The 13,779-nt window shown below is 37.5% G+C and overlaps 1 protein-coding gene across 4 annotated transcripts in view; it reads right to left on the bottom strand.

The window, feature by feature from the left end:
* Positions 1–13,779, bottom strand: part of bcat1 (branched chain amino-acid transaminase 1, cytosolic) — a 154,887-nt gene that overhangs the window by 51,100 nt on the left and 90,008 nt on the right. For all 4 annotated transcript variants that reach the window (XM_039761578.1, XM_039761579.1, XM_039761577.1 and 1 more), the window contains one exon: positions 11,799–11,884. In XM_039761578.1, coding sequence (XP_039617512.1) covers positions 11,799–11,884 — 86 coding nt within the window. The remainder of the gene's footprint in view (positions 1–11,798; positions 11,885–13,779) is intronic.

Here is a 13,779-nt window from a genome sequence, read left to right as displayed (position 1 = left end):
GATATTTGCAGGCGATACTAAACTAGGTATAATGGCAGACAGCCTAGTATCAGTCAGATCATAACAGATGGACCCTTACAGAATTCAGATTTGTGGCTAATCAAATTTAATGTAAAAAAGAGTAAACTATTACACAAGGGAATTAAAAATGCTACATTTGTATGCACAGTGGGTAGTGTTCGTGCCCAGGTAGTGTACTGAAGCAATCAAAAAGGCTAATAGGATGTCAGGTGACCTAGCATAATGTTGTGCCCATTAGGGGGTATCATTGAGCCCCAAACCCTAGACGCGATGGTACCATGATAGCCCCGGGTCCAAAAGAAAGTACCTTCACAGATTCTTTCTTCCATAATACAAATATAAGTACCTACTGAATTTTTTATTCCTCTTTTACACCTCCTTCTCCTCTCCAAAGAGCACTGTCCACCCCCTCTGAGTCCTAGACCAGCATAAAAAGGACATGGTAGTCTCTGTTTGGTCTTGCTTCTGGAAAGACGTTTCTATGCAGTGCTGGCTGCAATTTTGGATACTTTGTTTATTTTTCATCACCTTTCTCCATCCAGTTACACAGGTTTCACCACCTGGTACCCCAATACTTTATCATTGTTTGTTATCTTATTTTATAATGTGTACTGCACAAGTCAAAAGAGGTTATTACTTAGTTTATATAAAGCACATATGAGGCTTCATCCGGAATACTGTGTGCAATGTAGGTCACCATATTACAAAAAAGTATATATCAATGCCACAGAAAAGTCCAAACAGGAGCAAAGAGAACTGAGAGACAAAAAATGAAGAAGCGGAACATTTTCAGTTTAAATTGAGATTAAGTGGTGACAAGGTAGATGTGTTCAAAATTAGAAGAAAATTAATATGGTGGACTCCATTTGTTATGCTGAAATGAGTTCTTTAACAAGAACTTGGGGTCACAAATGAAAAATGTTTTTATACACAGATAATTAATGAAGCTATTAACTAAAATAAATGCAAAAAACTAAAACAACAGGCAAAGACATTATTAATCTGAAAAAGTAAAAAGAAGAAGGTAAAAATTGCAAAATACTAAGCCAAGAAAACAAAAGACGGAAGCAGTAGATGGGCTTTTGCTGTGCTGGAAACACAATATGTAAGCAGAGCACCATCTGAGCTCCTCAACTTTGTGACCCCTGCTCCTCTATTAAGTGAGTGTTGTTCAATTGCAGAGTAACAGACATGGATGGTAGTGGTCAAAGGCAAACACCAGGCATAAGGAAGGATTAGGTGAGGAACCCCAAACCAATCCTGACACTTCTCTTGATTAGCGCTTTGGTTGCATCCACCTTGATTTATTTGTTTTTGGTTGCTAATTTTTATAGTTTTTTTACCAATATTTTATGGGCAGCACAGAGGCACAATTATTATTCTGCTTCTGTAGTCCAATCATGCCATATGTGGAATGTTCACATTCTCCCAGTATCCACATGGATTTTTCACTGCATACAGCAGTTTTCCTTACCCATTGGAAAGCATGAATTTAAAATTGTCTAACTATTGTTGTGTGTTTTAGTTTATCAGGGCCTAAGGATGGTTCCTGGTTTGCGTCCAATGTTCCTGAGAAAGGTTTCTGTCACCATAGTGTCTGCTTGTCAAGACCTCTATCTCCACTTCATCTTCTATTGTCTAGCCACATATGACAGAACATTATTATTTTCTACACTCTCAAAGCTCAGTGTTTATGCCAAAGAAACTGAAATCAGAAATTTTTCAAAACCTGGTAGGATCTAATCAATAACATTTTAGAATGAGCTTTTAAAGCACTGAGGATTCTCTCCCCATTTCTCTTTTTTCTTTTTCTTCTCCATTAATCTATATCCACTTATTAATTTATCTATTTACTTATTTTTACTAGGTTTAAGTTTTATTTTGCTGTCCATGCTCTCTTTCTCAGGGGTAGGGGTTGATTTGTTTTCAATCCTATTCTTGTAAAATGTATCTGTTTGTATGGAATGTTGTGTGATTGCAATAAAATCAATAAAATTATAAAAAAAAATGAAACTGAAATCAGAAGGTCAGGATGATCAGTCGATCAATGTAAGCCTGGCACATACTTGGACGCTTATTCTTTCTTAATGCTCATGAACATTGTCATCAGTCAATGGTAATAATGTTGATAATGGATTTTCAAAGCATAGCAGCAAGCTCTTTAAGTAATTATTAGCCTCTTTGTACAGGACAGATAAGAAATTACAGCTCAGATTCTGGCATTGATAGGTAAGAAATTGGAAGCTTCACAGAATTACTGTTGAGAGAATACAAATGCCACGGTCAGTAAATTGGATTCTTGTCCATGGTTAAAGCAAGACTTGCTCATTCTTCACTTATGTCCTCTAGTTGAATATCTTCCTTTACAAATAGAATAATAAAATATAAAATATTACATTTCACTGGAAATATATTGGTGACTGTGTACATGTTAAATTATGCATACTTTGTGCAAATAAATAAAGTATAATTTTGAAATATATAACTTGTATTGACGATAACAGATGAAATAACAAAAATATTTTTAAAACCATTAACCGGTCCTGCTAATTGTTGGAATATCTCAGTATCATTTCTCTGTATACTACTATAACATCAAATTAACAGAGACAACAAGATGTAGGAGTGTCTATTGATGCTTTTTAGTGAAAACCCAATGAAGCAATGCAAAGCAGAAATGGGCAACAGGTGACTGGAAATAACAAGTATGTAACATACTATTTACCTCTTAAATGAAAAGTAATGATTTTCATTGTTTTATACACACATTTTGTAGAAAAGAACCACAGTTGTACAGTTTTACTAATGAAGCTAAGCTTAGGGAGAGAGTAGCAGCAGGTAAAATCCTTCTCAGGAAGAGGTGTGTCCAAAATGAAAGGAACTGCTGCTAGCACAGATGAAGGTATTAGCTCTGTTGTAGCTGGGAAAGGTTAAAGTGTGACAGGCTCCAGGGCAGCATGTGCCTCCTGTGCAAGCGTAGGCTAACATATACTGCATTGCTAAGACAGTACAGAAAAAGCCACAAGTGAAGAAACCATATGTATAATAACTCCTTGCAGTAACTGGTCTGTGTGTCTGCTTCAGATGACATCATCAACAGTATGAAGAGTATAAAATGCTGGGCCTGTCTGAGCAACATGAATCAGTTTCATTGCTTTGTTATACCTATATGACAACACTTGATTTCATGGTTAGGAAACACCATCTTTTCCTCTTGCTTTGGTATCTTTCAATTTGAAAATGCAATAGTTCTTATTTAGGATGGATCATGTAGGACAAAACTGCAAATGTTTGCAACTGTCTTTACAAGAGAAGAATTACCAAAGACACTGTTTTTTGTTGCATGTACTATTGTTTTTTTATGAGAGTAAGAAAGTGTCAAAGCAGGGGTCACATTGCTACTCAGTGGCTACGCCATCAAGTCCAGACATCTCTACTGAGGTGAAGGGTGAGCTGTCACACAGTGTAACTCCACCCCATGAGGTCATCATAGATTCCCTCTCAATTTAGGCAAATGCCAACATCATAAAAGACAACAATGGAATGATGATTCCCTCCAGTTTGTCGTGAATGCGATTGTTCTGATTGACAGACAATGTACAAATTATCCCATGCCACAGGGGCTTCACTTTTTTATTAATAATGCTTTTTTATATTGTGTAGCTGAGCCGAGGTCTTTGAGGTCTGCAAACTGGCACATACCCATATCCTGCCCATTCGAGAACATGAAAAGATGTTGGAGTGGATTAAATATCGATTTTATTGGCAGCAATTAATGAGGAGGTCCCTCACTTTTTTTGCTTCCTGCCCCAAGTGTCATGTGAGACAAATTCCTTGAAAGGACTGTGCTTCTCTCATTCCTATACTGCTCATTGTTATTCCCTTGGAGTGCACAGAGGTCAATATTGTAGGACCCCTTGAACCCTCTGCTCGTTGTCACAAATACATTCTGGTGAATGTGGATTATGCTACATTTTATCCTGAAGCTATTCCCATGAAACTGGCTAATTCTAAAAATATCGCTGGGGAACTTGTATGGGTCATTGCGCGTGTCAGCATCTCTAAAGAAGTCCTAAAGGACCAAGGAATTCCATTTACTTTGAAAACATTCAAGGAAGTAGCCAAGTTAATCAGGAATAAGCATCTAAAAACACCAGTATACCATCCTCAAATTACCAGTTTAGTAGAGTGGTTTAATCAGATGCTCAAACAAATGCTGCATAAGGTGGTCAGCAAGGAAGGGAGGAATTGGGATCAGTTTTTCCCCTTGTGAACTTTCAGTTGCCCATAATATCATTACAGAGCCCGGGGTCATAGTTCAAGAATGCCCGTACTGCCTCCTGGAAGCCAAATGAGATCACATGGATGCTGGATTTTGGTGTGATAGAGGAGAGTTTTAGTCCCTGATCCAGCCCCATTGTACTGGCACTTTTGCAATGACTGCTGGCTAAATCAAGTTTCACAGTTCAATGCCGTGAGTGGATGAGCTCCACAAGTGACTTGGTAAGGCTCAGTACTTGACTGCGCTTGACATGAGGAAAGGGAACTGGCAAATTCATTTAACGGAATACACTAAGGAAAAGACCACGTTCAGTACCCCAGGTCCTTCCATCTAGTTTTCATGGGGCACCTGTGGCCTTCCAAAGTCTGGTGGATAGAGTGCTATGTCCTCATTACTCCTTTAAAGACGCCTTCTTAGATGACATTTGCTCCAACACATTGAAGGATAATGTGCCGCAGGTTCGCGCAGAGCTTATGTTACTAAACAAACCCAAGCTTACGATCAACGCTAAAAACTGTTTTTTTGGTTTGAATGAAGCTAAATATTTGGGCTATTTGGTGGACAGCGGTTCCAAACACCTGCAATGCACCAAAGATAATGCCATTAAGAACTGGCCCTGTCTGAAAACCAAGCAGCAGATCTAAATTTTCTTGGGGTTAGTGGGGCAATATCATCAGTTTGTCCCTGACAGGAAAGGAAGAGAGTGCTAAAAACTGTGCTATGAGATGAAAAGTCCGGAGTTGCAATCTGTGACCTGAAACAGGCCCTCATGTCAGCACCTATATTAATTACATCTAATTTTCCCTTGCCTTTTATCTTACAGTCTGACGCTTCAGACACAGGTCTTGGAACTGTTGAACACCTCATTATGTATCTAACCCGGAAACTACCAGATCATGACACCAGGTATGTGGCAGTAGAAAGAGATGCCCCCACGATTAAATGGTCTATAAAACAGCTGAGGTACTACCTCCTGGGACCTGAATTCATTGTGGTAACAGACCATATACCTTAACAGTGGGTGGCTCTTCATAAGGAGTCAAATCCCTGTGATACTAGGTGGTTCTTGGAATTACAGCTTTATCAGTTGAAAGTCCTACATCATTGGGGTACTCTCTATGCCAAAGGCAATGCTCTTTCTCGTGTCCATGACCTTATGGCTCAGATCATATGACCTGACAGGTGTGGGCCAATTGTTACTGTCACGTCACACGCGCACTCTTTTTCTACCTCTCTAGATCAGAGGTCTGATGGCTCTCCTCCAATAACGTCACTTCTGGTCTCTGTCTACCTGGACCTGCTTCTTCCTGCCCAGCAGCCATATGATCATAAGAACCACTATCTTCGACAGAATAGTACTTTGTCTAAAGAGACTCATTTTGCATTTTAAATACGCTCTTTTATTTCAACTTTATAATAGATGGGTTTAGCTGCAAGGTGCCCCAAAACACATTCATTTGTTCTGTGTTTCTATCACAACACATAAATTAAACCAGTATGTAAAAAAAAAAGTTGGAATTTTTACTTATATCATGACAAGAATATTTAACAATACTACTTTCTTCTAGTCTGTCTCTCTTTTTTTTTTACTTTAGCACAGGCAAGAAACACGTACAGAATTTGAAGCCAGGAAAATGGAACTGTAAAGCAGCACTTCTAACCACTGTGCCACAGTGCCACCCTATTTAAAAATGGCAACCTTTTACATTTTTTTTCCATTACCTTTTAACTTGAATTAAAACAATATTAAACAAATCAGTAACAAAAAATATTGACCTCCCATTTATTCAGTCTCCATATCGTACTTTTGAAACATCACAATTGTCTTTGTTTTAAATGAATGCATCATTCTTGCTGGGGGTGGGGGGATATTAACTAACAGCTTGTGTTCTCAATGTGACTGGTACAAACACCATCAACAATGTTCTTATTTTGTGCCAGATTAAGCTGAAAGTTAATCAGCCTTTTTATCCAAGGGGGATGGACATAACTAACAACTAAAGACAATGTGTTGCTTTATAAGTCTTTCAAAAAACACATAAAGCTGAAATCTGAAATGAACAAATAAAATAAAAATGACTGCAAGTTGTACTGATGATTAAGACTGTATTTGGTGGTCCAGATCTAATTATGCAACTTTTAATGCAATGCAGAAAAACAATGCAAGACAAAAGAATTGTTCAAAATATCTTATAATAAACGAAAATGGACTTACATTAAATTAATTCACTGATTTTCCATGTAATGTCCCACTTGCCCTCCAGTCAGTTGTGAATTATCTATGTAATAAACTTAATAAGTTATAGCGTAATGAAAATTACATAATTAGATTTGGACCACCCTGTAGAATCTGTAAAATTTGGGGAGGGGAAATAATATAAAATATAATTTATTTTGTATAACACTCTTCACTGAGTACAGGGGCATGACACTGTAAATAATTCTTAAGTCAAAATACAAGTATAGATTATACTAACTACTAAATACAGAACAGGTATACATATAAATGGAGATTTGTTAAAACAAATGTAGAACAAGGTGGAAACTAATTAAGCATAAATCGATACCAACAATATCAGTCCATTATTTAATCGATGAATTATGGCCAGTTGACAACGGAAAATTGTAAAATTAAAAGTCAAAAATAAACTCACAGTCTTGGAGACTTAAGTCAAATGGTCACCTACCACCTTCTGGGATTTTTATAGTGGAGTCTGTGCTGACTGTCAGTAATATACTGGGTAGAATTCTCTCACTGGTCCAGTAACTGGGTTCAAATTCTCAGGCCAGGCACTGTCTATATCAAGCTAGCAAATTCTTGCTGTGCACATGTGACTTTCTCTCACACTTCACAGACTTGGCTTTGGTTTGTTTAACATCTCAGAACTGGTTGTGAAAGAGTGTACGTGTGTTCTATAACTGTCTGTTGTCCAGTCCAGTGGTTTGTTGCACTCTGTGGTGCTTACACATGGGTTGTGACTTCTAGTGACTTTTTAGTAGAAGATGGTTGAAAAAATGGAAGGACAGACATATTATGTAATGATGTAATAACATTTATTTATTCACTCATCTGAAATATCTGCTTTTAATTTCCAAATGGGAAAATGTCAAGAATCAAACCTGTACTGGATGCAAACTCACAAACCTACAATAACATATGTCAATCAAAGTGCTATTGCATACAGGCAAAACTCTAAAGGCTGCGAAGTAGACATATAAGTGTTATGGGGTGACAGTGTGACAGGCTGCACCACTTCGCTGCTGACAATCAAAAAACAAATGTTGCTGTCTTTACAATTAGCTGAGCAATGGCCTACTCACCCTGTCAGTACCACTAGAATTTTTGTTACACAATTAAGTTAAAAGTTTATTGACAATCTCTAAACAACAAATTCATTGCAAGAAGTAAACAAAAGTCTAAAGCTTGCCACAGTTAAACTATTCATTTCTGCAGAATATCCTCCACAAACAGAATACTACACATTTAGATTATTCAAAATCTTAATACAACTAGAAGATCTATGTCAACATGGATAAACAGTTCTGTCAAAATGAGAAATTTATGATTGTGTATTTGTGTTGAAGCTACTGAACTTTTATTAGGTAGAAATTATTATTTCAGAAGTTCTGTTTTCTTTAGTTTTAACTTCTAATATTCTCTACAATTAGCAGCTATTCAGGGTTATACTAATAAATACAAGACAACTCCGTTCTACCCCCTCTGCGATATTTTACTGATCCAATAAACTGTTCAGTTATCTTTGAGCTCTAGTTGTTCATTAGACTTTGGGATTGCTACTAACACAATGTTATCAAGGTTATAGAAACTCTTGCTCTCACTTTTGGATTCTGTGTCACTTTTACTTTGTTATTGTATTCCTTTATCATTGGCATCTCTGCATTCAAGGTAGGCCCTCCTTATACCCCAGGAAATGGCACTCTGGGTGCAAAGCAGTAAACTTACTGTGTACATTATATTTTTAAATGTTTTGCAAATTCAACTTAGTTGTAAATATTTCCAATTTTCCATGATATGCGCAATGCAATTACTTATCTAGAAAAGTATTTCTTTTTGGTGTCCCCAGCCGGTTTTGGGGTTAGGCACTTAGACTCTGCCGTGCCATGTGGGTGCATATGCAGCCTTGACTTTTTAGCTTCAGCATGGGTCTTGAAGGTTAGAGTCCTTTAAGTGATCCATTGTTTGAATTTTTGAGATGCAGTTGTCACACACGTGCGCATGGGAGGCAGCTAAAGGGCTTGAGTGAAGGCAGTTCTGAGGCATGCCGGGATGTGGCACAGTGCACTGACTCTTTTTCTCTCTTCCCTGTAGACCATTCCCGGGAGATTCCACCTGGCTCTCTTGACGTCACCAAACCAATGGAAATAGACCTTACTAGCTCCGGCCTCTCTGATGTCACATCCGGGCTCAAACCAATGATTGATGAACACGTGCCCGATCCCAATGACCTCACTTCCTGTCTCCCCCTTTAAAAGCCTGCCCTTTTTCCCTTTTCCCTCAGTCTTGTTTTGGACTCGGTTGTATGCACTTTAGTGCTCTGTATTTCTATAAAAAAATTATTTTGCAGCCAGGATACAAGATTATACGGGTGGCTGCCCCAAACCTTTATCTGAGTATGTCTCATTCTTGTGACACAGTTTAAAAAGGGTTGGAAGGTGTATATCTCACTATTTTAGAGTAGTCACAGTTACAATTTAACATTTTATGCCTTGAAGAAAAATATAAATTTACAAATATGCATTTCTGCTTTCAGTGTGGAGTATTTGATGTTGATGTTTAACCTTTTGGTGGTTGTACTGTGTGGCAATATGTTGACAGATCTTCATTTTATGTGATTTTCTTATCGTGTTATTGTGCTGATATTTTATCATCATCAGAACTTGGTAGTCTAATAAATTGTGAAATGCAGTTGCTCTCTTTCGCTCCCTCACGCAAGGTTTCCTTCCTTGTCCAACCTCCAATGCTACTGACGCTGCTGTACTCTTCCACAGATCCTTCCATATACTGTAGCTCCAGTCAACTTTTGTCTGCTGTGCTCCCTGCCTGCACATTCATGCTGCTGACTTCTTCTCACACTGCTCACTTGGGGTCAGAGGCAACACGATGTGGATTAATTTTCCCCATCTCTTTGTGCAAGTCCAAGCCAGGGTCATTCCCAAGGCTTGTCAGCAGGAGTGTTCCTGAGCCAATGGATTTAAGAAGAAGAGTGAGTGGGTCCTGTTAATACTGCTTTTTAATTGCTTACTAATTTCTCTCTCTCCCCCATTATCAGATGCACACTGTTTACAATCGCTATGTCCATTGGTGGTCATGTAACATAGGTCATTATATCATACTTTTGCCCCTATAAAATATTGTGTCTCACAGCTCTTGCTATTCGTGTACTGGATCTCTCTCTCTTAGTGTTAGGATTAATTAGGACTTTAGTGATAGGGCTAATTCCTCTGCTCCTTTGTCTACAATTCTAGTTCCATTTCACATTTTGCTTACTCTGTTCTTTTGTCTCTTGGTTTAAACCCTAGCCTATTGTTTGAAAATGTTACTACCAAGCCCTTTCCATGTCCATTATTTTTTCCCAAAAATACATTTATTTTCACAAATACTTTGACCCCATCTGAACTGTGACATAACACACTGCTCTGTTTTAAACTGTGTTCTCGATTTCTTTGCCATGTCATTTTCTAACCAGCTTAATCCAAGCTACGGTTGCAGGGTTGGGTGCTAAAGCCTATACTAACTAACATAGGATGCAAATCAGGAACAAACCTTGGAGAGAATGCCAGTCCATCACAGGGTGAACAAATACACACAACTTTGTGTGTCCAATTCACCTAAGTGTGCATGTCTTTGGACAGTGGGAGGAAACAAACACAGAAATCTGGAGAACATGCAAACTCCATGCAATTTAGAGGGGACACAAACTCAGGTCTGCTTACTATGAGGCAGTGGCACTTGCACTGTGCCATCGTGCCACTCAACTTCTTTGTTAACTTTGTAATTTGTAAGCACTCACGTTAGTTTTACAATAATTATAAAATATGAAAAAGTACATGATTCCATCCTAGAAAAGTAATGATTTGTTTGCCTAACTTAAATTCCATTGACAATCCTAGAAGCAGTTACTAACAGCACAGCCATCTAGCTAATAGTGTTTTTTTTGGCCTAGTTATGTACAATAAAAATAAGACATTAAAAACTTTACAGTTACAAAGTGGCTACAGTTGTTATGCTGTTTTATTTAAAAAAATACAAAGAGATATCCAGAATCCTCTCTTTCTAAAATAAAGGTGAGGGTCATTTAAAATTAAATTGTTAAAGCGTAAACCTTTAAAAATCTAAAAATATTTCTTAAATCACAGTATAATTACAAAGAGAGACTGTTCAGAAATATACTCATACTAAAGAATGCCTTCTAAATGTGTAATCTTTTTTTGAAAGCTCATTAATTTATAGAAGTGTACTGCTCTTTGCAACATATTTTTTTTAATTTGTAGTTGGCTAAGGAAAGGGCTTAGTTCTCTAAATCAGTGCTGTTGGTCATAATAGCCTAAGTCAACAGTATTTGACTTGATTTGTCACTTTTAGGCCATCCATGTGCAAGCACACATCATGGCAAAAAATATGAAAAGAAAGTAATGATATACAGAATGAACAAAAATGTATTTCAAATTTTAAATTATGACATGTTGTTTTGCTAACCATGCAATTCTCCATCAAAAGCTGGCAGTTTATCCATTTTAAGTTCTAATCCTAATGGAATACAATGCCTCTTATTTTAAGTATCACCTCAGTTGCCAATCTTTGTGCATTTTGCTTTCATAGTATTTTGAACAGTATAAATTTGACATTTTTGAACACTGACCTCCCGTTGATTTCTTCTAAACATAGAGCTATGGTGAGGAGTTTTATAGCATTTATAACATGGCAAGGAAGGGGCTTAAGGAACTCATTTAAGTATAACATGATTATAAAATCACAATTGTTGCATTACTTGCCACCCATTCCCCCTTTAGGAATGTTATTATTGTGCCTGTTACTTTGGTTAAAGCATATATTTCAGTAATGTGGTTGTTTTCCCAAAGTGTAAAAGTGCAAACTGTGCCCTATGTAATAGATACTTGTGATAATTGCTACTGTCTACAATGGAAACACGCAGTATTTTATCAACTATGTCAGTTTAATTTCAGTGTATATAGCTGTTAAATAATCATGAACCTAAGATCATTTTTAAAGTAGTTCAGCACATGTCCATGAAATTTTTAGGGCTCCAGATATTCATGCTCATACTGTATACTTTCTTTTTTAAGTCAAGATAAATATTTAGAAGATTTGAACGATTTCAGCCCCGTGTTGTGAACTTTGATTCATTCTATAACTATTGGCAGGATTACCTAACAGTAGATTAAATGTCTCAAATGCTGCATCCCAATGTTTCTAGGCCTCATCGTGTTCTGAAAAGACTGAGTGAGTACTTACCCATTTCCTTGTCAGATCTAGAATACTGTGTCTAGTAACACCAGGTAGAATAATACCATCCAGAGGAGGTGTTGCTAGTTCTTCCTCTGTTAATAAAATAAATAAATATAAAGAAACATTTTTTACATAGAGGACATTCAAGTTATATTAGCAAAATGTCTGTTCTCTGTGTACATACATATCATAAAATGTACCAATGAAGATTAATAAAGTGCTCAAAAGGGGGTTTTATCAACTGATAACAGTTTCATATTATAATTCTTGTTTCCAAAATTAGTTATATTAATACTGTAACAATCTGGGCAAATGTAGGAGCAGGTGGGCTGAAACAGAGGTTTTCTTGTATCACAAATATGCAAGCCACAGCTTTTGCAGCTTAGAAGCTGTCCTCTTCTATTGCTCAATGAGATTTCTCATCTTTTTTGTAACCCAGAGGCCTCTGGTTTGTGTCTCGCCAGAACTTCTCAACCATAATGCCACAGAATGAATTCCTGGAACTAAGTCAAACAGATATCTTGCATCTGTGTTTTAAACATTGTGACCATTCTGGGTAGGGAGGATTCAAAATTGTTTTAACTTTCATAGTATTTTCCTACATAAAGTAATCAAAGACAATAGAATTATAATAAACGTTCAAATAACCACTTTTATTTTTTATTAGGTTACTGTTTTTAACACAAAATTACATTTTTTTTTTCTGTAAGTTTGTGCAGCTACTCAGCTTTCACTGCACATATACTGCTTGTCTTTGTTCTATGGATTTTTTGCTTCTTCTGCCCGTTTTTATTCACTGTAGATCTGCCTCTAGCTAACTTTCTTCTTGTTTTCCTTCAGACCAATCCTTAATTTGTTCTCCTCCTATCTCCGACAAGTGACTAGGAATCAGTTCCTCCCCATCATTTTTTTCTAAACATTAATTATGAGGCTGTTGCCCCAGCTAAACACCCTACAATTGAGAGGGCTCATTATGGGCTGGCATATATCCATGGTTCTCTATTTTCACTTTCAAACAGTTAAGAAGTGTGCAACTCTGTATGCTATGGGCAGGCAATATAAAGTCTGATTATTTTGGAAGACAGCCTGCTCCAGCTGCAGGGACGCCAGTCTAGTATCTCCTCCAGTAAGTCCTTGCACTCCTAAGCCCAATGTTGCTCTTAATGGTTTGGGTCTCTCAGGCAGCTTCCAGATTACTTATCTTTAAGAAGCAACACAGTCCAACTCATTCCATTTAACAAAACAGAATTTAGCCATTGGACTCCTGCCAGTCTTCTCTGAACGTTCTTCTAAAAAGGTAACACTGCAAATCTTCTGGTTTCCTGCTAGGCCTCCACGTAATCACTCTCTTTTTTCATCTTACATATTTTATTTCCAGGGACCCATAACATACAATGTTATGTTTTACTTTTAAGTTTTCATTACTTGATTTCATTTTTATTCCATCCATCCATTGTCCAATCCACTGAATCCGAACCCGAGTCTTCTAACTGCGAGGCAGCCCATATTTTTTCTTTCAGTTTTCAATTTAATCATTAACATTATACAAAGTTATTGTCTGTTATACCTGCATTTTTATTACTCTTTAATTTGATATTGTTTTTTAGCAGTATGCTGCTGGAGTATGTGAATTTTCCCCTTGGGATTAATAAAGTATCTATCTATCTATCTATCTATCTATCTATCTATCTATCTATTGTGAACTGGGACCCGGACACAGGCAGATAGACAACATAGTTCCACCACACACCGTTTATTTACAAGAATTATTTACAATTTGTGCTCACGTGCACCCCCAGTGCCTCCAGCACTGTTCCCCCAACTGTCCAGGCCTCACAGTCTCTGTGCCTTTCTTTTGGCCGCCTCCCATCCTCTCTCCAGCTCTGTCCTCTTCCACCCGACATCCACTGCTGACTGGAGGGAGACGGCCCCTTATATGGGAACCCAGATGGGCTCCAGCTGCTTCCCGGCAATCAGTCATAGCCAC

This window comes from Polypterus senegalus, chromosome 8 (genome assembly GCF_016835505.1).
Source record: "Polypterus senegalus isolate Bchr_013 chromosome 8, ASM1683550v1, whole genome shotgun sequence".
Classification (NCBI taxonomy): Eukaryota; Metazoa; Chordata; class Cladistia; order Polypteriformes; family Polypteridae; genus Polypterus; species Polypterus senegalus.
Note: the sequence above shows the minus strand (reverse complement) of the source record. Positions and strands in the feature narration are given on the sequence as shown.